The sequence below is a fragment of the Desmodus rotundus genome, chromosome 10 (assembly GCF_022682495.2).
Source record: "Desmodus rotundus isolate HL8 chromosome 10, HLdesRot8A.1, whole genome shotgun sequence".
NCBI classification, from domain to species: Eukaryota; Metazoa; Chordata; class Mammalia; order Chiroptera; family Phyllostomidae; genus Desmodus; species Desmodus rotundus.
Genome location: NC_071396.1, coordinates 32,994,671 through 33,022,210, shown reverse-complemented (window position 1 = coordinate 33,022,210; position 27,540 = coordinate 32,994,671). Strand labels below are relative to the sequence as shown.

The following is a 27,540-nucleotide window of genomic DNA, read 5'->3' as shown; positions in this document are numbered from 1 at the left end:
TGGAACAGTCATACTCGTTGGTTTATGTCCTGCCTCTGGTTGCTTCTGCACTGACCCAGCAGAGTTCAGTCCTGGTGGCCACGAAGTCTAACATATTTGCTATCTGGTCGTTGACAGAAATAGTCAGCTGACCTCTGTCTTAGGGTAGCATCTTTTCAAAGCCAGGAACCACACTCCACTAACAGACTTGGCTTTCAGATGGTTTCGGCGGGTCAGCGGTAAGTCAACATGGAACACCCCTACATGCGATGGTCCTCTCCCTTGGCGGGCTGCACGACCTGATGTTGGTACACGGTGGAAGCACACAGCAAAGTGCCAGAAAGAAAAGTGAGCGCATGTGACCTAACAGGGGCCTATTGGGGGTGCTTCAAGGTTTGTGCCCAAGAGATGGTTGTGACGCTGACACAGACTTCTGGAACAGGCTTGGGGACAACCGGATGGAATGTCTGAAACTGGGGCTCTCTGAAAAAACACAGGCGCCATGTTCTACATCGAGAATGCTTTTCCTCAATGGTGTTTAAGGAAAGATATAAAAAGGACTGCTTCTCCCCCAAAACGAGGAAGAGATAAGGGTGTGGGATGGACAGGAAATGAGAAATGAGCTTCCCTGAGCCAAGAGAGGAAGCAACACGGCTCTTACTTGCACAAGCGTAGGCATCTCTGTTGGTGAAAGGCTTTGTGCACTGGCTGCAGCTGATCGGGCCCACGACTGGCATGGAGCTGAAAGAGTGGCCGTTGAGGTTCTTCTTGTCCTTCTCCTTCTCTTTGGACTCTTTCTCCTTCTCCTTAATTTTATCTTTCTCTTTTTCCTTTTCCTGCCAAAGAAAACAATGAACAATTAACTGAACACCGGCAGGCCTTTCCTTGCCCTGTGCAACCCAGAGGGCGTGTGGTCAGCAGTGGTGGGCGACTGCTTTGAACAAAAGTTAGGAACGCTGCGCTAGACACCAGAGGCTTCTAATGTTAGTGAAGGACGTGTCTGGAGTGGCCAAGAATCCTCCTCAGTAAGCCAAAGCCCAGCTCACATGGCAAACAGGCAAAGAGTTCAGGGCCAGCTATAGGAGGGGGCAGACGAAGGGCCAGCAGCAATTCTAGAAGCAGCCTGAGCAAGAGGAAAGATGATCGAGCAGCATGAAAAAAACCCACACTGATCACGAATTTCAAGTAAGGGGCACACCTCTGAGGTTTTCTCTCTTACTCTGGTCAGAAATATTAAATGCCCCCCATGTATACATGTTCAGTTGTTACTAACTGGAATTGCAAGGTTCACAGATGTTAACTTTGGCCCAATTTTCCAATTGGGAGGAGGAATTTAAACTTTGAAAACGTAATAGTGATGAGTGCTAGATCCTAACAAAACATCTAAGCCAGTCGGGGACATTTCAGGTGCATACTATTCTTGGGAGGCTGGGATTGTGGGGTTTAACTGTGCTTGCCGTAAATGGTTCTTTCTAAGCATTGACAGAGCATTTGGCTGGTTGATCAATATCAACGGAATGATTTCCTTTCAAGCCAATGGACCATGAACTATGATTCACAGGATGCATTTAGCAGTTGTCATAATCACTAACAGTGGGGTACCCATTTTCTAGGGAATGTAATGCCACTGTTGCACTCTCAAAAAATTCCTGGAAAACGAGTGCCTCAGTCAGTGATGACAACTACTAATTGCCTTACATTCTGAACCAATCAATGCCTTGCACATACATTATTTCATCTGATCCAACAACTCTGAAGTAGGTATGGTAGGCATTAAGCTTCCTATTTTAAAACTGAAAAGATAAAAATAACAACAGCTAATTTTTTTGAATAGTTACTATGCGCTAAGCACTGTCGTAAGCAAGTTACATGTATTTTCTCGTAACGACCCCATGAAGTAGTGAGCACTGGTTATTATCTCTGTTTTACAACTGAGCAGTTTGAGGCTTAGAGATGTCTAATACTGCATTCGAGGCCACACACCAACAACTGCCTGAGCTGAAATTAAGAGCCAGAGCTGGCTGACTCTACAGCTCGGCTCCCCTTCATGCCGTTCTACTGCCAAGAACTGGAGAGGTCTATTGACTCAGGAAAGGTCACACAGCAAATGAAGAGCAGATCCCAGCTATTCTGACTTCCTACTCAGGACTGAAACGACGAATGTTTGCGAAGTCTATGATTCACATAAAGTTCTTTTTAGAAGACGGCGCATGAAAATCTAAGCACTGAATTGCTACACTTCAGAAGTATAAAAAACTAACAAGAGAGGAAGGGAGAAAAATTAATGTACCTCACTTTACAAAACAGGAAGCTGTTCTCAGGGGAAATTAGTAACCGCTAAAGGACACAAAACTCTAATAAAAATCAGTAACGACAATTGAGTTTTTCAAGTAATTTCTTTCTTTTAACTAAATTTTGCTGAAGGCTTTTCCATACGTAAGATGTTCAACTGAAAAGCATCTGACTTTTTGCTCAAGAAAGCTCATGCATGTTCCACAGGCAAAACAAATCCATGGCAACTCCTCCTCTCAAACCTCGCAACGATCTTCAAGTCTGAACACATAATAAATACTATCCGCCTCCTCCGCAACAACCCGACGCAGCCCTTCTGAGAATGAAAACTAAACAGACAGTAAGCTCCACTGTCTCTCTCTGTGTGTATTCGCATTCAGTGCTTCAAAGAAGCTGAGCTCTTACCTCCCCGTGTTTCGGTCCTATGAATCGCACTGTTATGAGGGGCACTTCATGAAACCGACCCCATTTTACCGACATGACTGACCCCCATGCCAGGAAGCGTACTCTCACGGAAGGAGGGGCTCATGCCGGGAGGGCAGAGCCCAGCAGCTTGGCGCTGCTATTAGAGAACCCTTAGACAAGCCGTCAGAGGAAGCCAGAGACTGGTTGAGAAAGGAAAGGAGGGAGGAGGGCTGAGGCTGCTTGTTTCCTCAATACGAGCTCAACTGTTCAAATGCTGCCAGTGAAGCCAGCTACCCTAGTTACAGAGGACACAGGAAACGAAACAAAACTAATTCCCCAAACTGTGTGCATGGTGCTGAAGTTGCAAGATGGGAACTCTGGCGAGGACTGAAGCCACTTTTTAAACACTGGAAGTGAGGGAACACATCTTACCTATTTAAAAACAAACACCTCATTTTAGAAAAAGCAGTATGTTTCGTAAGAAACTTTTTAGTGAAGTCGCCTATGGTAAGTAGCGATGAGCTGTTTCCTGAAATTTGACTTTTCCCTGTTTAACAACTGACAAAAAGCTTTCACCGTCTGCGGGGAAACGGAAGCTAGAAATGTTTAAAGGGGAAGGTGCAGACAACAACTACACTAGGATACTATGAAGAAAAATAATTTTTCATCCTTCTGAAATCTACCAATTTAGACAATCAATTAAAATGTGAAACACGCTGTGATTAAGCAACTGTCGTGCTGCAGATTTCTAATCAAAGAAGGAATGAGGGAGGTTAAGAACTTGTCTGAAACATTTCTAACCATCTCCTAGTTGTCTGCTGAGGGGAGAGCCTAGGGAAAGGAAAAGGAAGAAGAAAAAGAAAATCAGTATGCGAGGCTGCTTTAAAGAGGGCCCCTTCACGCTCTCCACACAGGAGAACACCATGCTTATTGGTGTTTGAACCCCTGGCAAGCAAACTCCCTTAGCAGGAAACAGTCCTCTCTCTCAAGGTGCAAAACTGACAAAAGCAGAAACTGTCAGTCTTCCTGTTGTACTTCCTGTTTAGGCTCTCCGCTTCAAAAACACACCCAACCTATTTATCCATTAACTCATGCCAGTTATTGGTTAATTCTTAAAAGGACATGTGAAGGATTAGTCTCAAATTCTCAAATCCTACACATACGCAGCCAATGCTGCACAGATGAACTGGATTATCCAGGAAGGTGAACCATTTGCCACCTTGTGCCTGGCTTCGGGCTCCTCTGAATATAATTTAACAATTGTTTATGATCATGTTATAGATTAACATAACAATTAACATACGGGTCATATCTAAGTTAATAATTATAAATTACTTTATTGTTGTGTGACTATATAGCAACATGTTTAATTGTAAGGAAAGTAGAAATTTCCAAACCATCCCAAAAGACTTTAAGAATTAGAGGTGGGGATTTAATATAATCTGCAGTAAATGCTGAAACTTTTGCTTTAAGAAAAAGTAGGAATGGTTACACTGTACAATGAATTAATAAAAGCAGATCAGATGAGATCTAACAGTATCTCTTTAAAAATAATTTAAAAGCAAAAAGTGTATCATTTTCATAAAATAAGCATTCCCAATTTTTAACATTATCGAGAAGTAACATTATTCAGTAGCTATGAAATCAGCTGAGTGTGATCTCACTGAGCAAACACTCACTTATTTGTGTGCTGCCACTCAGAGAATGAGGCACTTCTGCAAGGCAAAACTCTGGGTGGCACAGCAGCATATACAGACAGGGATTCCCCGTAATTTAAAATCGTGCCACTTCAGTGTTTCCCATATTTCCTACTGTCTTTTGGTACGTTGGCAGAAGCCAAGCTATTCTATTGGAAGTTCTAAAAAAATGTTGTTTAAAGTTAACCAGTGACAATTATGAACGTTTTAATATATTTGGTCACCGGGGTACTCCCAACACCTTAGAATATGCAGCAGATTGCAATCTAGGCTTAGAGGCTTGTCATTTTTTTGAGTTTCCATTGCTAGAGATAGCACAAGCCCCCAAAGGTCAAATTGTGAGGCCAGGAGGAAAAGAGGAACCATCTCATTGCAGAAGAATGTTGTCCTTCTGATAAGAGGTCAGCAGCTACTGCTTCTGCCAGTGATGACAGACTTCCCTCTCACACAATTACCTTGTCTCCTCCTGCCCTTTCTCTTCACCCTCCCAGGAGTAAAACAACAATCCTTTGCTTATTAAAAGAGTCACAAAGAAACAGATACTTTCCGTAGCAGATTTTTTTTATGGGGAGCAGGAAGAGTACTACCTGTTGGAAGTCAGACCCCGCGAGACTCTGCCTAAATGTTATCTAGTCCTGTGACCTGCAGCATGCAGCTTTGTGCTGCAGGCTGTATACGGCAGGGAGGCCATGACTTTTAAAGGTCAGGCCCCAGGACCTGAGTTCACGCTTACATCATCCTGCTCATGTCTGTCTGTGTTACCTCAGCAATGCCACGGCCAATGTGCCTGGCAGTCAGGGTCACTGCGAAGCTGACAGGGAGGGCAACCTCCACTGAGTTACTGATCTTCCAATCATCCGTTAGTTTGAACAAGATATTCCAATTTAAAAACATTTTGAAATCATACAAACAGATCATACAACTTTTCAAGGGACAGCTCATGCGCTGGTTAGCACCCAGCAGAACACTGAGACTACGGAAGTCACTCTACCATTTGGAAGATTTTCAGCAACCTTTCCAAGGAGACTTTCTTTGCAGATGCCAACCAGTGTGCGAGCCAGCAGTGACAAGTAAAAAATACGCACGGTTCTGTTTTCAGCCTTGCTGCCTATATGTGGAGTACCACTAAGCATTCTGCCCTCTTTAACCTTATTTTTGACTTATAAAACAAGGCTGTGGAGTTAATACTTATATGTAGTTACTCTAGACACCGCTTACTAGATTCTCTGCATTCTATTCTAATTTTCTGATGGCCACACTCCTGTTCATCCTGCACTTGGGCCACAGAAATGAAGAGAGAAACCGATTCTGGTGGCAGGTTGTGTGGAAAACCCCTCTGATGGACTCCTCTGACTGTTGAGCAAACCTAGTGTTTTCTAAAAGAGATCCTATTTACAAAACCCAGGAAAATACACTGACTCTATTTCGATCACCCCACTTAACCAAGGGCCTAAGAAGCCCGTGATTTTGTTATGGAGGTGGGGGGTGGGGAAGGGTGCCCGTTTACAGCAGGACCCTTGAGTTCAGTGTGCGTTTACTGCCCTACTTCTGAGTATGTCCATGTGCACCTGTGTGTGTGTACACTCCCCCCATCCCTCGCCGACACACCACACGTGTACATGGTGGTTCCTTGGCAGGAGCTCCTTAACTGATTTCCAGTAATTTTTACTTTCTTCTTATTTTGTTGGAGGCTGGCCGAGGGGTAAACGCAAGGCCGCAACAGTGGGAGGCCAAAAGTTTTTCCTCAGCACTGATGGCTAGTGATGCTGAGCATCTTTTCATATGTCTCTGGGCCCTCTGTATGTCTTCCTTGGAGAAGTGTCTGTTCAAGTCCTTTGCCTATTTTTTTAATTGGGTTGTTTGTCTTCCTGGAGTGGAGTCGTGTGAGTTCTTTATATATTTTGGAGACCATACCCTTGTCTGAGGTATCATTGGCAAATATGTTTTCCCATACTGTTGGTTCTATTTTTATTTTAATGCTGTTTTCTTTAGCCATGCAGAAGCTTTTTATTTTGATGAGGTCCCATTTGTTTATTCTTTCCTTTATGTCCCTTGCTTTAGGGGATGTGTCTGTGAAGATGTTGCTGTGTGGAATTTCTGAGATTTTCCTGCCAATGTTTTCCTCTAGGACTTTTATGGTGTTACGACTTATAGCCATCAGAGAGATGCAAAGTAAAACCACAATGAGGTACCATCTCACACCAGTCAGAGTGGCCAACATAAACAAATCCACAAACAAATGTTGGAGAGGATGCGGAGAAAAGGGAACCTAAGTACATTGTTGGTGGGAATGCAGACTGGTGAGGCCACTGTGGAACACAGTATGGAATTTCCTCAGAAAACTAAAAATGGAACTGCCCTTTGACCCAGCAATTCCGCTGCTGGGATTATACCCTAATAGCCCCGAAACACCAATCCAAAAGAACCTATGCACCCCAATGTTCATAGCAACACAATTTACAATAGCAAAGTCCTGGAAGGAACCTAAGTGCCCATCAACAAATGAATGGATCCAAAAGCTACGGTACATTTACACAATGGAATTCTACGCAGCAGAGAGAAAGAAGAAGCTCATACCCTTTGCAACAGCATGGATGGAACTGGAGAGCATTATGCTAAGTGAAATAAGCCAGGCGGTGAGGGACAAATACCATATGATCTCACCTTTAACTGGAACATAATCAACAAAAGAAAAAAACAAACAAAATATAACCAGAGACACTGAAATTAAGAACAATCTAACAACAGGCAGAGGGGAGTGGGGAGGGGACAGTGGGAGGAGGGGTTTATAGGAGCTACTATAAAGGACACGTGGACAAAATCAAGGGGGAGGGTGGAGGCGGGGGAGGGAGGTGGGTTCAGATGGGGTGGGGTGGAGGGATGGGGAGAAAATGCAGACAACTGTAATTGAATAACAATAAACATTTTTTAAAAAAATACAGTTTAAAAGCAGATTAAAAGAGCAGTTATCTCTGCGTGGGGTTATTACAGGTGATTTTTATTTTCTTTTACTGTTATAATGAGCATGGAAAAATTAATAACTATACAAAACTAAGAATTCATATTTGTCTTAAAAGTTCTTGTTATTTTCTGTGGGACCATCTTTCTGACCGATAAACCCAAACATAAGAATTTCTGTCCCGGATCTCGGCATAACCCCTGCAGCTGCACTGCACACCTGCTGACCGGTTCCGGCACTGTGGTGGGGACCACCGCATCTGAGCTCTGGTTCCACACTGGGGCACACACGCACCCAGACACGGTGCCTCACTCGCACAAAAGCGAGACACGTAAGATAATGTGTGAAAACTTCTTAGCAGGTGGTGAAAACTCAGTTAGTGGTACTGCCTCTTGTTATTTTTCTTCCATTAATATGTTATTTCAGCATGTTTCTTTGAATTTACTCCCGTGCATCCTCACCCTGGCATTAGCTCTCAGGTGCAGGCAGGCTGTGACAGTGACAGGAACCTCGGGGGACTGACTGAGGGGTCACACAAGGAATGCCCATGACGGTACTCACTTTGCTCTTTTTACTGCTGGACATTTTATTCTTGATGTAGCTGAAGGTGCGGCTCACTTTCGTGCCACTCTTCCCTTCAAAATCCTTCTTGGAGGGGCTCTGGGGCAGGAAATTGTAGTTCTCTTCTGTTATACTAAATAAAAACAAAAAGATTGACTTAAAAAAAAAAAAGACCACAGAAGTTATTTTTTTTAATTAAAATGTCTTCCACAGAATTCTTTGTACCCATTTTGTCACCTATTGTTTTTCCTACATGTCAGTCATCTTACATCCTCACGGAAAATGGGAGGCAGAATAAGAGATGGACAGAGGCTGCCGGGCGGTTTGCTACATCACCATCTGAGAACAGCACAGCCCGCTGCCCGTGTTCTGTCGCCAAAGGTGCTGCATCGTCCCGCATCAGCACAAGAAGGGGGAGTCCAGTCCCATTTAGAGACTTTGAAAAAGACCTTAATTCATGTAACTTTCTTTACAATATGTTGTTATAACTACACTATTTTATTACCTACTGTGAATCTCTTACTGTGCACAATTTATAAATTAAACTCTATTATTCATATGTGTAGAAAAAATACAGTATGTATAGAGGTCCCTACCATCCACCATTTCAGGCACCCACTGAGGGATTTAGAGCGTAGCTCCGGAGGACTGGGGGGCCTACCACACACACACACACACACACACACACACACACACACACACACACACACACACACCCCAAACTGTCGTTAGAGTTATGAATTAAAAACCCCCATAAGCAAAGAGTACAAATGCTCATAAAGTCAAACCGAAGTTATTTCGTACGTGAATAAATGCACACAATAACCTTCACCATTCGAAAGAGTGACAACAGTGGAAAAGTACTGAAGACATTTAGAAAGGGCACAGTCTTCATTACCAACCATTTACAACCATCATTCCAAGTTTATCACTCAAGAAAGTGAGAATCCAACAAACTTAGTTTACTTAGTGAAATGTCATAACACTTTCTGGATTTCCTTCATTTCCCTTTGGAAAAAAGAGTAACAAATGAATGTCCGGTACCTCTCGGTCAGGTTAGCACTGGTGCTGTGGAAAGGCCGGGAATCTAGAAAACAAAAATGGCAGAGAAATATTAGAACTGAAGGACTATACCTGAAGGACAGAGAAAATGTCTAAAATGATTACAATGACACAGATAAAGCAGAGACAGCATTTGAAAGCCAGTGCGTGGTGCCTTCTCCTCCTAAGGGTTTGGTAGAAGAAAAATTAAACCTGAAACCCTCAAATCAGAACTGTGACAGGGAGTGAATTTCCCAATAAAGAAGTTTAATCCAGGATTCAAGTAACTGAACAAACCCCAAATCAAGATTTTTTCCTAATGTTCCAACTAAGATAAGACATGTTTAATTCTTGTTCTTATCAAATGTTCAGTTCCCGTAGGCTATCATTCTGAGATGATGTTACAGGAAGAATACAAAATGGGAAATTAAACATCATATTCTGTTAATTTTGCTCTCAGGTAGTTCTTTCTACGCTGAAAATGTAGCTAACACATATCTGGTAGTTCCTGAACACTCCTGGAAAAGGGTCCAGGAACAGGAAGGAGAGTCCGAGCTGGCCTCTATGGTCTGGGGTGAGGATTCCGTCCCCTCTCTGTGAGAGGAGGGGCTGGCGCAGACGTGCAGCCCTCTCCAGGTTGGTGCTGGATCCATTCTCCCTCCTCCCACAACTACCAGGCCACAGCCTGAAGCGGGTCATTAAAGCTAAGGCCAAGTCTAGCAGGGCAATACTAAGTAGAACAAACACCACTATTTTTAACCCTTAAGCTCCCAAATCGTTCTTGATTCTGAACAGAAATGCAAAATTGTAGTTATTACTAAGTTAATAGCTAACAGGTGGGAATAATACATAAGAAACTTAAACTCTAAGTCTTCAAAAAGACTGCTTTCTATATAGTTTGTCTTTTACCTACTTGGGGTTCTTCTTCTATTTCACTGATCATGCATGATAACAGCCAGGTGAGAAGGGCAGATGAGCCCATTAAGAATAAGATCCAAGACCTGTCCCCCAATTTGGAAAGTTCTGGATGTGAAATCATCAGCATGTTAACCTCAGGAGGCCTTAGCTTAAACAAAATAAACCAACAACAAAAAACAAACAAACAAGAAAACACCACAAAGTATGGTTTAGATTAGCAGCTTTAAAACTTTTTCTACCCAGTGGAGCGTTACAAGCAGCATTAAGCCCTTTTGAAGCAGGGTGCAGCCAAGAGGAGGGCCCCAAGAAGGGATTTGTAATGGGGTCCAGAGCTCCGGGTGTCCAGGAAATATTAGAAAAATGTGTGTAGGATGTCCTCACCCCCACAGGCCTGAGCCAGGGGGGATGGGACACATGGAACAGGGCCATTCAGAGCCGTTTTGGGTAGCAACAGCTTTGCAGCTAACCGCTGGCACGGTCATTTAACATATCTATAACCTTTAACTGGTTTCATAGATATGTTAAATAGCTGTGGCCCTGCTTTGAGCCAGGGAGATGGGAGTGACTTCCACCCAAGATGAGTCTGGGAAGCAACTCCCCCTGGTTACAGGGCCTGTGTGAGAGCTTGGAGATGACTGACTCCATGCCATGGGGCCACACCTGCCTAGACTTACTATGGCAGCCCAGTAAAGCTGGAAGAATACGGGGATGCTGGCAGGTGTAACTGACTGTAGGAGGAGTCGGAAATGGTGCTGCAAAGGAAGATGGGCACTGGGATTTAAACCTAGGCGCGGCAGCCATAGAAGGGGGAGGACCACAAGGTTTTGGGGGAGAAAGGAGTAGACCATGCGGCTCTGAAGTAAATGGGAGAACCACGAGGTTCTGAAGCAAGTAGATAGATAGAGGTCCATGTGGTTCTGAAGTAAAAAAGGAGAGTACCACGAGGTTCTGAGGGGAAAGGAAGAGGGCCAGGATCAGGCAGCTTTGGTGAAGTAAAGAGAGGACCATGTGGTTCTGAAGGAGAGTAGAGAGGACCAGGAGGTTTTGGAGTGCTTCTTTTTGCCACGCGGCTTAGGCAGCAGGAGAGACTTTGCCGGGAAGAAAAGGGGAGGAAGGACTCTTGCTGCTGGGCCATGAGAAGGTGCCACATGGCTTTGGATTAACTGGAGATTGCAGCAGCCACACAGCTGATGGTGCCGGGAGCCTGAATTACGGACTTCTACTTCCTTTCCTGAGACACGGTACCCCGGACTGGGCACAGGGAGAGGGAAGGACTGTGCATCTGTGGGTGTTCTAGAGGACTTTAGTATCTTATTGAAGACATTAAGCCGTTACTCTAAGTCTGTAACTTTTAAATAAACAATTCCTTTCCTTTTCAGCAGTCTCTGGCATTGAGAGACGTCTTTCCTCTGGCGGCGGACATTTCCAACCTAGCAGGTGGGCATGGGGGAAGGAACCTCCAGAGACAGAAAGGGGGGAATCCTTTCTGTAATAATTTATCGTGAACCACCCCCTGCCCTGCTCTGTAACACTTTCAGGCTTCCGGGACTCTGTTGTACACTCAAACAATTACCTAGTAAGTTACCACAGTAGTGATATGAACAAACTGAAAATAAAATCCATAAAAATACCAACCAGCACAGAGCTGGCCAAAGATAGGCTAACAGTAGATTTTGGTTGAATAAATTAAAAACTGTAAAAATAATACATAACTGAACACTTGGAGAATCTATGGCTCCTATAACAGTTTTCCAACTTTGTCATTGCTGAAAATTTTTTATTTCATTTACGATGATATTTTGGATGTGGTTCTGAAAAGTCATCAGTCCACTGTGACTCTGAAATCCCTAGTGTGGTCAGGTTTTCAGAGCATGTAAGGCACAGGTGGCAAACACGAGGCCCACAGGCTAAATCCGGGCCTCCACCTTGTTTTATCCGGCTGGACCTTGTTTCTACCTGGCGGCAGTGCCGACCTCTCGCTTAACTGTTAAGGAGTAGTTACATTTATACAGTCCTAAAATCACATTTGGCCCTTTGAAGGCGATTGTGAGGCGGATGTGGCCCCCGGTGAAAGTTAGTTTGACACCCCTGAAAGACTGGAAGAGCCAACGTGCCTTCCATGATGTAAGCGCTCACAGAAGCAAAAAAACCTGCCATGAAAGTGAACCTGTTCATAAGTCTGAACACAGCACAGGGGACACTGCCTCGCATATTCACAACGTCCACATCACCATTTGAAAACTGCTTAAACCAGAGTTTCCTAAATTTATGTGACCCTAAAATCACCTCTTCTGTTATTTCCTCTGCCCCCCAACCCCAATTCTCACTGGTATTTCTGAGTTTGAGGAACACGTTTTGAGGAAGGCTGGATATGATTCGAAGGTTTCTTCAAGCCCCTATACTTTGATGAGTCCACCATACTTTTCTATTAGAGGTAGAAGAAATTGCTGGGATCTTTGTGTTTCCTGCCGCCTGCCCTATGCCCCACACTACCATCAATAGGCTGAGATGGAAGAGCCGGGAGCATTTCTGAACCCTCAAAGTTGTAAGTGGACTCTCATAGCTTCCCTCTTACTGTAACTGGTAAAAAGTGGTATCTCACTGTGTGCCTATTTACCAAATCTCTTTTAATTGTGAAAAAGTACTGAACAATAAGCCCTGCACTAAAAGGAAATTAACTACACTTTGCATTTCTGTGTATAAGGTACTTTAAGAAGAATGCAAAAATGTCACCCTGAGCTTAATAGTGCTTAAATATTAAACTTTAATATTTAAATATTAAACGATTAAATAAACATTGCTGAAACTCAGGGTCAGCAATTAGTTGAGAATTAGGGTGCTCAATCATGTAGATGTTATAATTGCATTGGACTCATTAGTTATATGAAATGAAGGCAATCCAATTATTTAACTTTATATTAGGAATAATTTTCCATTAAAAATAACAATCCTGGAATACTGTAGAGATCTTGCACAATTGAAAGCAGTTAATTTTCATGAAAGGAAGGATTGATTCATTTCCTCTCCAAGTTTACTAAAACTGACATCTTGATAAGTTTTTAAACTAGGTACCACCAAGTAAGGACATATTCATCTGAAACCCACAGTGTGGAAAAAGGACTGAAAAAAAAGTTCCAAGGAAAGAAAATAAGAGAAAAAGGTGAGAAGAAAAAAAAAAATTAACATTAGCTTGTAAATATCACAGGTGGGCATCTAGAGATCTGTCCCATGAGACAAAATAAGTGAAAACAAGGAACAATGGAGATTACATCTTTGAACAGAAAATTTTGTGAAATCAGCACTCGGTATTACAGCAGACACGAGGTGGGATAATAACACACCGCTGGTGCCTGCGAAGGTCTTTGTGTCTTGGGATGGAATCTCATGCCCTGGAATCAGGCCACTGGATTAATCAGGGTACGTAGTGTACAGACGAACAAAACTGTCTTACCAAATTAATTTTCAAAGCAAAGCATGGCGACAAATGGTTTAGACATGAGGGCATGCAGGGGGATAAAGGTCCCCAAACAATTTCTTAGTGCCAAGCCGAGAGCATTCTCAGTGCTTGTCAGGCGCTGGAGAGCAGTTCCTGGACCCCAGGGTTGCTTACTTACACTGTAACTCCTCCTCCTCATCACTGGAATGAGAAGAGCCCAGAGAAAAGAGAGTTTTAGACTTAAGGAGGAGCGGAGAGATGCTGATGGAGAAGGAGATCTGCCTCGTAGGTGGCCGTGGCGGTGGCGGCAGGGCTGAGAAGTGGGTTGATGGGGTCATTAGAACAGGCACAGATTACACCAGGATGACACCTCCAACCCATGTGGGATGCAGAAGGCACCTCCAACCCATGTGGGACGGAACGGTGTCACTAGCCCGTATGGTTCCCAGAGAGGCTGTCTAGGAAAACAATGCAACTTACATCTTTATTTCTGAACATGCAGTTTTCTAACATAGCTTTAAATAAGTCATTCAACAAATATGAACTTGTTACATTATGAAACAAGTGCTAAGTTATTTTTAATGGTTATAATTTATAGCTGGAGGGGTTTTTTTCCCCCTTCAAAGTAAAACTGCATCTGGCTCTCTTCCTCCTCATCCCAAATCTCCTCATTCACTCCTGCCTCTTAACTGCAGTCTACACACAATACATACTGGTGACTCACCACTTCTGTCTTCAGGCCAGGTCTGTCCTTTGAGCTCAAACCAGTCCATGTCATGGCTCACCTGGGGGTGGGTATCCCACAGGGAGCTCAAAGAGAACAAGTACCTAAGTAAACCTATCTTTCCTCTAGACCTGCTCCTCCACCTATAACCCTTTACTTGGTGGAGTGGTACCTAAGTGTAACTCATTATTCAAAACAGAAATGGGAACCCTTATATCACACCTCACTCAGTCCTTTGGATTTTGTCTTCTACAATTTTCTCAACACCAACTTCTCCCTGCTGCCACTACTCCAGGCTCCAGTTCAGACCAACCGAATGCTCCCATCTGAATCCCACAATAGCTTTGCAATAGCTCTGCCCGCCTCTCCTACCCAACACACTCCCCAGTGTGGCCTGTATGAAGTGTTTCACTCAAGCAAAGAACCAATTTAATCAACTTACAGCACTCCGCTGCCCTCAGAGAGCCCAAAGCCCTCAGCCCCCAGTCCTGCTTTCCACATACTAATTCACTGAGTGAATTCCTCGTTTTCTTTTGGTCTCACTGTTGACATTATTTATCCCCAAATTAAAAAATGTGTATGTATGTAACATATGTAATATGTCACATACTTAATAACCATGTATATATTCAAGCCTTGTAAGTCAACCAAAAGACAAATGGAAAAACTCCATCTGCCAGGCTCAGGTTATGCCCTGACATAGCTGTCCCTGTCACCTTTTCCAACTAGAAGCACTGTAAGAAAATACATGTATTCCAATCCATTCTCATCCCACTGGCCAAAGTTTAAAAAAAGAGAGGAAATGAGCAGAGAACGTACAGATGAAATGTCCTCATCAGCACTGATGCCTAACCTTGCAGAGGCGCACCCTGATCTTTGGCCACGTGGATTGTTTACCTTTTAGATCTGGCGCTTGTCACCCATGTAAATGGCACAGTGCAGCTCCCCAGAGGGACTTCGCTTTCACAGTCTAATGAAACTTCCAATCACAAGCCAGTGTTCCCACCAAGGCACACATAAGGAACCTGGCCGATTCCCATACAAGGAGTGAGGGCATACAACTGACCCCAAGGACAAGTGCCCCTGGTGACACCATTCTGTGTGACAACCAGGCAAAATGAAGGGGAAAAAGAAATTCATTAAAGAAGCCTGTGAAGTTAAACATCTCAAGGAAACGACTCTCCTTGTAACACTATCCCCGCTAATGTGCTAGGGTTCTTCCAGGATGGAATCGATCAAGCAGTTTCTCTACAGTTTGTAGGCACCTTCTTGGGGCAAATAATGACAAGTTTAAAAACTGAATTATTCTGTTTTTGAATTATTCTGAATTATTCTGTCGCAGCAAAAATGAACTTGACTCTTTAAATTCTAAATGGAAACCATGTAAGTCTCCTGGCAGGCTGGGAGCCTCCACCCAGTCCTCTCTGATGCAAGAAGGAGCGATGCAAACACACTTCCGGGAGCAGATGGTGAGGGCAAGCCCTCCCGGCATCTTTCCCACAGGACACAGGCAGCGCCGGGCTACCTTGATTCTCCAGAAGGAGCCAGCAAGATGCTCCATCATGTTCCTCCCACCAAGACAGCCAATCCAAGACATGAGTCAGGAAGCTTTCCCACCCACTGTGGTCCCTCAATGAGCTGTCACCAGTCTACCTGACACCCCAGACGATGACAGAGAAATATTTGAGTCACCACCTTTAGTCAGGATTTTCCTTCACATCGATGGATTTTTGCAACAGATCCCAGCTTAGAAATAGCGCTAGGGGGTTTGTCTGTTTTTCTCATCTAGCAAATGACACAAGACATTCCAGACAGCAGCCCAGTCCATTCTCAGAAATGTGTAAGCGTGAAAGACTGTGGGAGGAGCAGCTCATTTCTTTAAAGAAAGAAGACGGGGCACAGGAGCAAGCTGGACAGCAGAGAGCGAAGGTTGACTTCAGAAAGCAGTTTGCTCCTAGACACAGGTGTTCATTAGACACAGCCACTTAAAGACCATGAGGGACACCATCCTCCTTCCTATCATGCTGTTGAAGCTGGGCAGAGAGGAATGGGTCTGGGCTCTGTTTTGGGCATTCTGAACTAACTCACTCCCTAACAACAACAAGTACTTATTATAAGGCAGGAAACATGCTAAGGACTTTAAATAAATTAACATTTAAGCCGTATCACATCATTACCACTGTTTAACAGTTCAAATAATCGAGGTGAAGTGTTTCAGAATCGAGCCGAAGGTCCCACAGGCACTAAATCGGCTTACAATAAGACGCAAGTTAAAATATGTGAAGTGTACCAAACACTTCAGGCTATAAAAGCACTGTGTACATATTAATCACGAAAGTTGCAGCTAGGAAGACCATGATGAAAGATGACTCATGCAGCGTTCAAGCGATCTAGAATTGGAGAGTCGAGTCTTGTGGCAAATCTAGAACTATTTATCCGGTTATGCTGATGCTTAAAAAGCACAGCACATGAAACAGAAGTTTTAAGTCTCCTGTTCAACGGCCCAGCTTCTTTACCTGTTTGTAAAGAATGTACCATGTTTCTGGTGCAAAATAAAAAAATACAGTTGGGAAAATTAACTTAACTGTGTAAGGGGAGGGACTCAGGAGAACAGTGTCTTCAGAGGTGACTGCCCTCCAATTAGAGTATGTGCTGACCCAGGGAAGGAGGTGGGGCTGTAAACGACTTCCTGACCTCCAACCCTGTAGGCAACGAACACGAACACTATAAATTAGGCATGAAGATGCACTATTTTAACAGAAGGACTGATCCTTACTTACAGCCCTGCTCCAGCAGCGATCAGTCTCTCTCAGCCAGCTGAGCACAAACCATCCTAGCCACAGGAGGCGAAGCTCCATGAGGCAGTCCCTCTGGCACTCAAGGGCAGTGTTTCTTGGGAGTCAGCCACATTATTTATGTGTTTGGCTAGCAACTGAAAACACAGTAAAAAACTATCTTGTTTTTTGGGGGGAAAAATAATAAAGTATTTTATGTACAAGTCCAGAGAACGTTGTGACAAGATGTAGGAAAAAGATCTCTCTTTGGTACACAGTCTGCTGGTGCTGGGTGTTTGCTGCCACTGGAATAGAGTCTCCACCAGGCCACCCCACTGGCTAGTTAGTCCTGGAAGGAGGGTACCAAGGGCTGACATGTCTCACCAAAGGGCTCTTTCTTGTCTGTCTTTGGCACTCCAGGCCCATCAAATCCACTATCAACTGTTTTCTTAAAATAATTTCCATTCTATACCAGCAAAACCTCTAAACCAAAGCCAAATCAAAACAAACCCAAACCCCAACAAAAGCAGGAAAAGCTATTTCTGTTACGGGTCTGTGAGGTTATACCTCTATCTTTGAGAATAAATGACATTAGGAACCTTTATTCAAACAAGCCAGATTTGAATTGGAAGTAGTAATCGTAGGAAAAGGAGAACAACGTCAAGAGAATTGGCCAACAGGTCTTAACTCCACTGTGGGAATTAAATCCAGGAAGTCAGGACTGGAGACAGAGCATCCCATGAACGCAGGGCAGCTACTTCTGTCCCTAACCTTTTCTCAGGGGCTTTGTCAGGGGACACTGAAGAAGCACCCGAAACAGTTTATTTACTCCCTTTGCTTCAGCCTCCTGCATTCTTGCTCTTTTAGCAAAGAATGTAATGCATCACTCCGCCTTTGTTGAGAATTTAAATCTTCACATCAAGACCTCACACTGACAATCCATTTAAAAAGAAAAATCAGTATTTTAAAAATAATTTTAAAAAAGTGGGGTTTCCCAAAGAACAAGCCACCTTTCTGTGACAAACATTTGCATCCAATGCAAATATGTTTTTGAGCATCTTTCGTTTGCAAAGGCCCTGTGTTTATGGCCGCCGGACAGCTCTGTATAACCTCACAGCCAGTGGACCCTGAATCTGCATGCAGCGGCACTGATCAGCTTCCGATGTAACCCCCTTGGCACTCACTTAACTAAAACTCTATTTCAGTCTTTCTTTGTCCTTTATGAACTTGCCATTTTTGAAGAGCTCAGAAAAACAACACTGAATAAAATTTGGATAATGGCTCTACAGCAAAATAAGAGAGCATCCTTGAGGCATGAGAGCATCGTGTCTCTTAACATTTGGGGACTCCGGGTGAAGAATATATGGTAATTCTTTGTATTGTTTTTGCAACTAATTTTAAAGTCTAACATTATTACAAAATAAAGTTTTAAAAAATATGTCAGGTTTAGGCCCCCCAAATATAATAAATTTATTAATGTATTAAGGAGATTTTTAGGTAGGAAGAGGAGGAAGACCACAGAACTGAATTCTGTCTTACCTTTTTTGTTTAAATGATGAGCCATTCATTCACAGGAAAAGGCAAGGAAATTTTTGAAGGTAATGCTATAGAGTCTTAAGGTAAGAAAACTGACAGAAAAAGTGTTTAAAGTATATTTAATTTTGTACAAAAATAGCATACTCACTGTCTAACCCAGGATGGCTGATCGTCATTAATGAGATGGATTTTGTCAATGTAGAAGAAATGGCTGGTGTACGGTAATTATATCCCTGTGTTTTAGATCCGTGACATGTCTGTAAAGTAAAAAAAAAATGAAGAACAGGTTCTAAGCACACGCTCTTATATTTCCAGATAAGCACAGAACTGTACACTGCACCCCAAGTTGGGAATAAGGCAGCACACGGGCCTACGAGCTGCAGTCAGAGAGCCTCGGTCCGAAGTCAGCCCCTGCCCCAGCGGCTCAGCTGCGGAGACTGGCGCTGGGCTTCTGAGCCTTGGTTTTGTCACCTGTGAGCTGGGGGTAACTAGAGTGTGCATCCTTTACAGTGGTTCCATATCCCTGGCAATACCTAGCATCGTTTCAGACTTAGTAAGTGCTTAATTAACATCTGTTGCATACATAACCAGATGAAAGTAATTTCATTTGTAGAAGTATAGCAATAATATTGTGATCTTAAAGAGTTGGAAACAGAAATCTCAGTAAAAATGTTTCAAGATCACAAGCAAAGCAGTCCTATATCTGGAAAGAAGCCTAAATCTCCTCCATTTCCTCTTCTAAGATAAGAGTGCTTGCTTCTCTTCATGAGGGTGACTGCAATTTGATAACTTAACTCCCCAGTAAACTCACAGCAGCTTCAAGGCCCTGTAATCCAACCAACTGCAGAAGGCCCTGCAATGGCACTCCACAAACAGTATTCAGTGTTCACCAGCAGTATCTGCTGTTTGAGAGCCCATTCTAATCGTTCACGAACTTTAATCTGACAAATCCCTTCCCTTCAGGGTAGCTAAAATCTGCCCCTCTGTGACGAGCACAGGTTGAAAGGGAAGCAATGAAAATCCGTTACTAGCATAAACGCTACTGGACAGCACCGAAGACTTCTGATTATTTAGGGCTTGTTTCCTGTGTAACCATGGAGCCTGACACACAGTTGCTATGTTCCCAATACAACTGTGAGGTCTGAAAAATGACCTCAGGGAAAGGCAGAGACTTTCAAAAGGAAGTTGGCTGCAGGCAATGTGTCCAGATCAGAGATACAAGCAGCTTAAGGCCCAGCTCTGAGGCTGCACACAAGATAAAAAGCTCTTGGTTAACAGAGTTCCTGGAAGGTGAGGCACAGCAACATTTCTTTAGGCCTTCTATTTGAATTTCTAAATATATTTTATTGATTATGCTATTACAGTTGTCTCATTTTTTTTCTTCCCTTTATCCCCTCCACCCTGCACGCCCTCCCTTCAGTCTCCCCCGCCCCTCCACATCTCCTTAGTTCACATCCATGGTAAGTTCTTTGGCTTCTCCATTTCCTCAACTATTCTTTTCATTAGGCCTTCACAGGACCATAAATGACACACTTGTTACTAAAGGGACCCCCTGGTGCCAAACTTGTATTTGGTCACATCATTGCTGTGTAGTAGGATGAAATTTTTACACAAAACCTCAGTCAGCTAGTCAAAGTACAGGCTGTTTAACACTGTTGTTTCCTTGTTAGAAATGTTTTGGGGTATCGAGACGTAGAAGAGGGCATGGCAGTGGGGTAAATGGTGATAGAAGGAAGCTTGACTTGGGGTGGCAAACACACAATACAATATACAGATGAATTATAGAACTGTGCACCTGAAACCTTTATAATTAACCAATGTCACCCCAATAAATTCAATAAAAAAAAGTTTCACTACATTTCTACTTAAAACTCCAGTCACCTAATCAGAGACAGTGTTTAACTGTTTTGTTTGTTTAGTTAGAAATGTTTCATTTGGATATGTGTCCTGGAATCCTCTCAGAAATTAATCCCAAGCCTCCTTTCCCAGGAAAGACTAGGGGTTCTCAACTCAAAAACTCCCAGAGGGACCGTCAGAAGGGTTGAGTGTTAATACAGGGCTGAGAAGATGAGAACTCGGCAAGGTCACTTGATTTGGTAGACAAGGAAATCCATGACCTTCAAGAGAGGATTTCCAAGACGGCGACAGTGGTGGACATCAAGGGATCATTAGGGGGTGAGAAGAAGGCAGGGAGTGCAGACATTCTCGCAAGAGTTTTGGCAGTGACAGGAAGGAGAGAATAACTAGTCCTTCCCTAGACAACGTGATGAGATAAAGAATAAGGGATTTTTTTCCAGGAAGAAGAAACTTGTGACATGGATTTGAAAATGGGGAAATTTAACAATGGTGTGTAACACACCTCCAGACTCATTTTACTATTGGGGTGGTAAAAGAAGTCCTCAGAAAAGAAGAAAAAACTCAATTTAATACCCTTGGTACTTTTGTAATTTAAGAAGAAGTTGCTTTGATAGAGTATTTAAATCTATGCAGAGTAATCATATTCTTTAGTTGGTATTAAGTGCTAAAAATTTATTTTGTGCTAGACTGAGTAGATTACATAATGAGTAAGTAATCACAGCTGCCAGCCGCATAGTAACATGAGGACATATTTAGGGAAATAAAATTAAGGTTTTCCAAATTAGCTACATTTCGGTCTTACCTGCTGACTCAACATCCTGTGTTCTCTCTGGCCCGATTCCAGATCCTCTTCCGAAAGGGACACCAAAGAGTCACCCCGCTCCTCACCACTGAAAGGGTGCCTGAGCTCCTTGGGGTTTGCAGCGCTGACTTCCAGAGATGAGGACGGCATGGTTCTGACACCATCTCCTCCTGCCAAGCCTTCTAGGCTAAAACTGAACACAGAGCGTGAGAGTTAGTGCATTCTCTTTCCAAGTCCCAGAAAGAAAGTAGGATGCAAAAGCCCTTTAGTGGTGTCTCTCTTGCACATCTATAATTTCTACCGCCTCCAGCAAGGCTGTCTGCAAGGGCACATATGAGCACCACCTGCCTTCCCCCTCACAGGTCTTGGTATGCTGAGAAAGAATGCCGCACTCAGGTGTTCTTACCTCATTCAACGGGTTCAAATGCTGACCCATCTAAGATCATTTTTTCATTTTTTTTTTCAATATATCATATGGAAAGACCATATGATCTTATTGATCTTTTATTTATGTTTTTCTCCCAATCTTTTGCCAAAATCTAACTCTGCTAACGCCAAATAACTATATGACATGGAGAAAATATGAGCGTAAGTAACTTTCAGAAGGCCAACAGGGAGACTCAGACTTGCCCCCGAGGCCACTAAGCAGACCTTTATAGCTTTAAGTTCCCTAACAGGTTAGCTGAGCTTTGTAACTTCACAGCTACGCACCGGCCCAGAAAACCCAAGTACTACTGTGAGCACCATCATCTGTGCCCACCTGTCCAGACAACAATGGCTTGCCAGGCTCCCTGAGAACTGTTAGTTGCAGACAGGCACATAGGACGCCTCAAAGAACAGAAGCTGAAAAGCTACTGAGTCTAAGAGTTTTAATTTTTTGTCCTAATATTGACAAAGGGGGGAAAAAGGCAATCTTAGGGTTTAGTGTCCAAAATGGGATCCCTAGAATAAAGAATTTTGTGATTTGCAGAGTAAAAAGCATTTTCTATAAGCAGGTGGCTACTGAGAGATGTCAGCTTCTATCCCTTTTGGGGTTGCTGGGCAGATGACTTATATCTGCTACAACTGCAGGGGAAACTTCTTTCAAATAAGCAAGACCTCAAAATACTGCTGTAGCGGACCATGTCCTCAGTTACGAACAGCGGAATCGTGTTTGAAGCTATTCACCTATTTCTGCTCAAACTGTACAGTTAATTGCTATAAACAATTAAGTTTACAAACAAATCTAAAAAGGCTTGTATTTGTGGGGTTTTTTATTTCACAAATTACTATAAATTAAAACAGTATTAAACAATGGATTTTGGTTCTTTTTTTTTTTCAATATGAGAACAGAAATCATGACTAGCTACAAGTGATGTCTCTGTAAAAGTCATTTTAATACCAGGGACAAGAAGACAGGCTAATGAAGAAGAAATTTCGTTTTCTATTGTGAATGTTCAACCTAAGAAAACCAGATCTATGCTGACCACAAAACTTACTCCTGCAAATGTTTTAGTAATCAAATCTGGCTGCCTAGTAGAAGAACAACATGAAATGAAGAGTGTGTGCATTTGGACTCAAAAGCCATTGGTGAATGTGGTAGCACAACAGAAATAAGGGCATCTAGTGAGGTGCCTTGCTTCTGTCAATGTTTTCCTCAGGACGTGGGAATCCATAGGATCTGAACTAGGGCAGACAGAACGAAGAGAGGCGTGGGCTAGCGTACCACACAGACAAGCGCGCAGAAAACACCCGGTCTACAGCCACCTGAGACACACAGGATGATGCAACAGGGCACACCACCAGACTTCTCGGCTGCACCCCTTCAACTGGATCAGCGACACTGACAGCAGAGGTGGTGGGACAGTACGCTCACACACAAAGCAGGCCGCCATATGCAATCCAGCCACAGAGAAGCCAGCTCCAAGCCAAAGCCCACATGCCCTACATCAGGACTTCCCCTTCGGCGGCTGGACATGGAACAATACCATACCTTCTGTAATTAAAGTCAGCACTCAGGGCAGCAGAGTATTGCACACCAGAGGGACACCAGCTCATACTGGGGATGACATCAACGACAGAAATAGAAATGCAGGGAGAAAAGAGGAAACAGGGATGGGGTTATTGGGTTTAAAAAGAAAAGGGCACAGTTAGAGACAGATGGACTTATATGAACATCAAAAAACTAGAAATACAACACTGATTTACAAAAATGCAAGAATACCATGGAATCTTAAAATTGTTCTACTGATGTCTATCTACACAATGTGTTAGAAACGACCATGTAAGCTCTTAACTGGGTAGAAAATCAGATCTGAAACCCAGTCCCTTCTAGGGAACCCTGCACCGAGAGCCCACCTATGCGTGGCATCCTCTGCAAGCCCCCTCACGGAGGTGTCCACCTCCATTACCTGGGACCACCTCTCCATGCATCCCATCCCACCACACCTCCCTCACCTTCTACAGCATAACTAGAAGGAACCGTGACACCACCCTGGTGGCAGGCTCACTGAGTCATCAGCGTTTGTCATGTGTTCCCAGGAAGGCTCCATCTACGCCAGACAATTCACCAACCTCCATAAAAACGGTGTCCAGTCAAGAACCACATCCACCCTCAAACCCTACTCTCCAGGCTCTCGTGCTGAAGACAAACTGTACAACAATGGTCACGTTTCCTTGTAGTTTAATGATAACAAAGGGATTCAGTTTCTTTCTTTTTTTGTTACAGAAATTCTCTCATACTCAGAAATTTGTCTTTTTACTTTTCAAACAAAAATTTAAAAATCCCTTTGTTCATCTACTTCCTTGACTACCGACCGCAGCACTGATTGATATTCATTCTCAAGCAGCAGGGACAGAAAATCTGGGGTTGGAAAGGCCAAGTAAATATAAACAGCCAAAAAATAACTAATTCCAAATACCAGTTACTCTGGAAAGGGAACTGCATCAACAGGTCAGGATTTATGACTAAGAAAAGCTACCCTTTAAAGATACGCTGCTACTATTTGGGCCTTAAAGGCTAAGCAACAGGTCTTGGTTTCCAGAAAGGGGAGAGCGGTAAAACCACAGCTCCTTCTGGACTCTCAGAACTGGGAGGCCCAGCAGACACCCAAAGCCCCCCTATCCTGAATGCATCTAGTGTTCCCCCTTATACATAGTTTTGTTTTCTTAGGTTTCAGTTACCCCAAGAATTAAAACTATTAAATGGATAATTCCAGAAACAAGTTTTGAAGTATGTGCCGGAGTCATGGCATGACATCTGCCCCTGTCCCACTCTACCCCATCACACCTGGAGGTGCATCGTGCTTTTGTCCAGCTTCTCCACACTGGGCTCGTTCCTGCCCATTAGTCAACTACTTAGGAGCCGACTCGGTTATTATTAGATTGATTGACTAGGCATCCCAATGCTTGTGTTCCCTGATTTTACTTAATAATGGCTTCAAGGCCATTCACGTAGCTTCTATTGCAGTATATTGTTACCACTGTTCTATTTCATTATTGGTTATTGTTAGTCTCTTAATGTGCCTAATTTATAAGTTAAACTTTATCACTGGTTTGTATATATAGGAAAAAGGACAGTGTATATAGGGTTTGATGCTATCCATGATTTTAGGCACCCACCGGGGATCTTGGAACAGATTTCCCATGGATAAGTGAGCACCTACTCTACACCTAACATATTTTTTTGGTTGACAAATAGGGGTTTTCGAGACGAAGACAAGGAAAATGACGGGAGAATAACTGTAAGAGCTACCCCTATGACTCTCCTGAAAGTAAATCTTTAATATAATTTTTAAATACTTTAAATTGTAAAACATTTTAAATCAGATTAAATAACTAGTGTAAAGCTCCCAAGTGAAGCAGCAGAAAATAGAAATACACAGCTGAGGCACGCCTCACGTCTGCAAAGGGGGACCAGGCTGACTTGTGAGTACAAGTCAGCCTTGATATAATTTAGAAGCAAGCACATAGAGGACTCACAAGTCCATTTGTTAAAATTATTAAGTCAGCCCTGGCCAGCGTGGCTCAGGTGGCTGGGTGTCATCCCACAAACAAAAGGTTGACGGTCTGATTCCCAGTCAGGGCACACGGCTGGGCTGCAGGCTGGTCCCTGGTTGGGGGTGTGTGCAAGATTGATGTTTCTGTCTCTTTCTCCCTACCTGCCCCTCTCTCTAAATAAATAAAGTCTTAAAAAAAATAAATAAAATGTAATTATTAACTGTAAATCTTCAAACTGTTAATAAAGATGTGTATTATACCTAAATATCCAACTTCTTATTAAAAAACAGAATGTGGTTAATCAGGAACTGAATACACATTGTCAAATTATAAGCTTTATATATGTAGTTTTGTTATATTAAAAAAATCTCCTTCTACTGATTTAAACATCCCTTTCCTTTCAAAAACATGTGGGAGACCGGGATGAAATTTAAAATGGGGAGACTGAAGAGCACCAGGAAGGCACAAAGAGGGACGTGCTGCTTTTCCAAGGGCCCAGGGAGCTGCAGACGGTCCCATGGTAGCAGAAACACTGCCCTTCCTTGCAGAAAACTTCTTCCACAAATAAGAGCATTTCTGAGAGCACCCTAATGCCCCCAATTCCTCAGTTAGTGGGCGGGGGGGGGGGCCAGGTCACATTTCATGGTTCTTTAGCTTTGTTTTCAAATTTAGGAAGTTCTACATTAAAAAAAAACAAAACTATCCTCCTCCACCTTTTAACACTCCTTGGGATGTTTCAATTTTACTAGTTAGGACTCAATACAAAATGTAAAAGTGTGCATCCTCTTCTTCCTACAGAATATGACTGTGGGTGAAACTCCCACTGGTGTGGCTAGGATGGCTGTATCTATATGCTACGCTGGACTGCACCCAGCAGCTCCCCATCTTCCAGAGTCTGTAGGTGCAGGGTTTCTGTAAGTTCATAGTAAAGAGCTTCAAAAGAGAGCCAGGCACTTAACTCCGGAATTAAGGAAACAGCTACTTAAAAGACACAGTGGAAAAGATCACCACTTGCCTGCTTCTCAACAAACACCTCCAGCTAATGTTAAAAATACCTCTTTATAAATGTTTCCTCCTAGGAGAGGCTAACCGAAATCTAATAATCATTTCTGGATTGGTAAATGTTTTTCCAGGCAATGGTAGGAAAGTCCACCACAGACTTCTGCACCATAAAACAGAACTCAGCCTTTGAAAAATTTAAAGCAAATCAGTACTTTTTGAGTAGAAGTGACTTTTCAGCTTATCACTAATTTTCAGCTTCAAAATGTTACCTCACAAAAAGCAGTCAAGGAATCGGACAGTGAGAGGGCCTGAGAGACCAGCGGGTGCGTCTTGCTGTGATGAGGAACGACTACATCACCCAGGGAAAGGGGACAGCGGGTGGCCCAGGGACACAGACTTCCAGCGAATTACTGAAGAATGCGTTGAAAGTATCTTAGGGCCTGTGTGCAAGGCGCACATGTGTATCTGCTGCTTCTCCACCCCATTTGTTTTTTGGAAAGGAAGAAAAAGTCCTCCCTAGGGTCCATTATAGAGGCACAACATAAACATTTCTTCAAATTCTTCTGGAGAAAGTTGGGGAGACCCCGTTATCAAAACCTCAGATTCAAGAAACCATTTCCTAGGGAATGGACAATCAGCAGCTAAGTACCAATATTGTATTTGCTTGAAGCAGATGTAACATTCTTTCAGAACAGCTGTTTAATCATGGAATAAGCAGAATAATGAGATGCTTGTTAGTATATGCTCAGAGGCAACATGGTTAGTCCAACAAGTTAGTGAACTCTGTACCTTCTCCTATGAATGGGAGGCCTCCTGACAACATCCCCCAGAACTCGAATTGAACTGAAAATGAATGGTGGGAGAGGTCAGTGTCGTGGTGAAACACAATGGGCACAAACGCATGACACACGTAGACATCACCCTGGGAATAGACACAAGCCCCGAAGAGAAACCGCACAGTCACTCAGAGGACAGGGAGCCAGGTTCACTAAATTATCAAAGTACAGGGATAAGGAGAAAGAAAGGCCATTCAAAACCTTCCAAGAGTTTTCTTAGCACCTGAAGTTTCAGCTTACGAGTTAGTCACAACAGTTAAAGTGATGGCCATGGCTGACTCTCATGCCACTGCCTGCAGGGGCATTGTGGCAGTGGTGCGGGGTAACCCAATCCTACGCTCCAACAGGAGGTTCCGTGACAGCAATACATGGAAAATATAAATAACTTAGATGATAGGGTCCTAGCCTTAGTGCAGTCAAAACAGCATTATGTAATTAATCTTGGGCAAACCATTTAATCTGAGCTTCAACATCCTCATCTGAACTAAATGATCCATACAATCCATCTAGCTCTGAAATCAAGGTGATGACAAAGGGGTCCATCCTGGGTTAAAACAAAAACTGGCTCACATATAAAGGATACCCTTGTTTCTGGACACTGTTCGCACCTAAGGCAAGAATGTCCTGCTATAAGGACCATTCCCTACATCCTTATTTTTCCTATTGGTGTGAATGCTTTAAAGACAAAAACCAACCAACCCCCCCCCCAAAAAAAACCCCAGCATGAATAAAGATGAAAATAA

At 43.2% G+C, this 27,540-nt stretch overlaps 1 protein-coding gene across 13 annotated transcripts in view; it reads right to left on the bottom strand.

The window, feature by feature from the left end:
* AKAP13 (A-kinase anchoring protein 13) overlaps nucleotides 1–27,540 on the bottom strand; it is a 230,064-nt gene that overhangs the window by 39,119 nt on the left and 163,405 nt on the right. For 9 of the 13 annotated variants that reach the window (XM_045196387.2, XM_024561921.3, XM_024561924.3 and 6 more), the window contains 7 exons: nucleotides 26,751–26,804; nucleotides 22,954–23,019; nucleotides 20,982–21,174; nucleotides 18,471–18,579; nucleotides 8,938–8,980; nucleotides 7,894–8,026; nucleotides 641–815 (listed from right to left, as the gene is read on the bottom strand). In XM_045196387.2, coding sequence (XP_045052322.2) covers nucleotides 641–815; nucleotides 7,894–8,026; nucleotides 8,938–8,980; nucleotides 18,471–18,579; nucleotides 20,982–21,174; nucleotides 22,954–23,019; nucleotides 26,751–26,804 — 773 coding nt within the window. The remainder of the gene's footprint in view (nucleotides 1–640; nucleotides 816–7,893; nucleotides 8,027–8,937; nucleotides 8,981–18,470; nucleotides 18,580–20,981; nucleotides 21,175–22,953; nucleotides 23,020–26,750; nucleotides 26,805–27,540) is intronic. The other 4 variants (XM_024561929.3, XM_045196393.3, XM_024561928.3 and 1 more) reach the window with 3 other exon arrangements.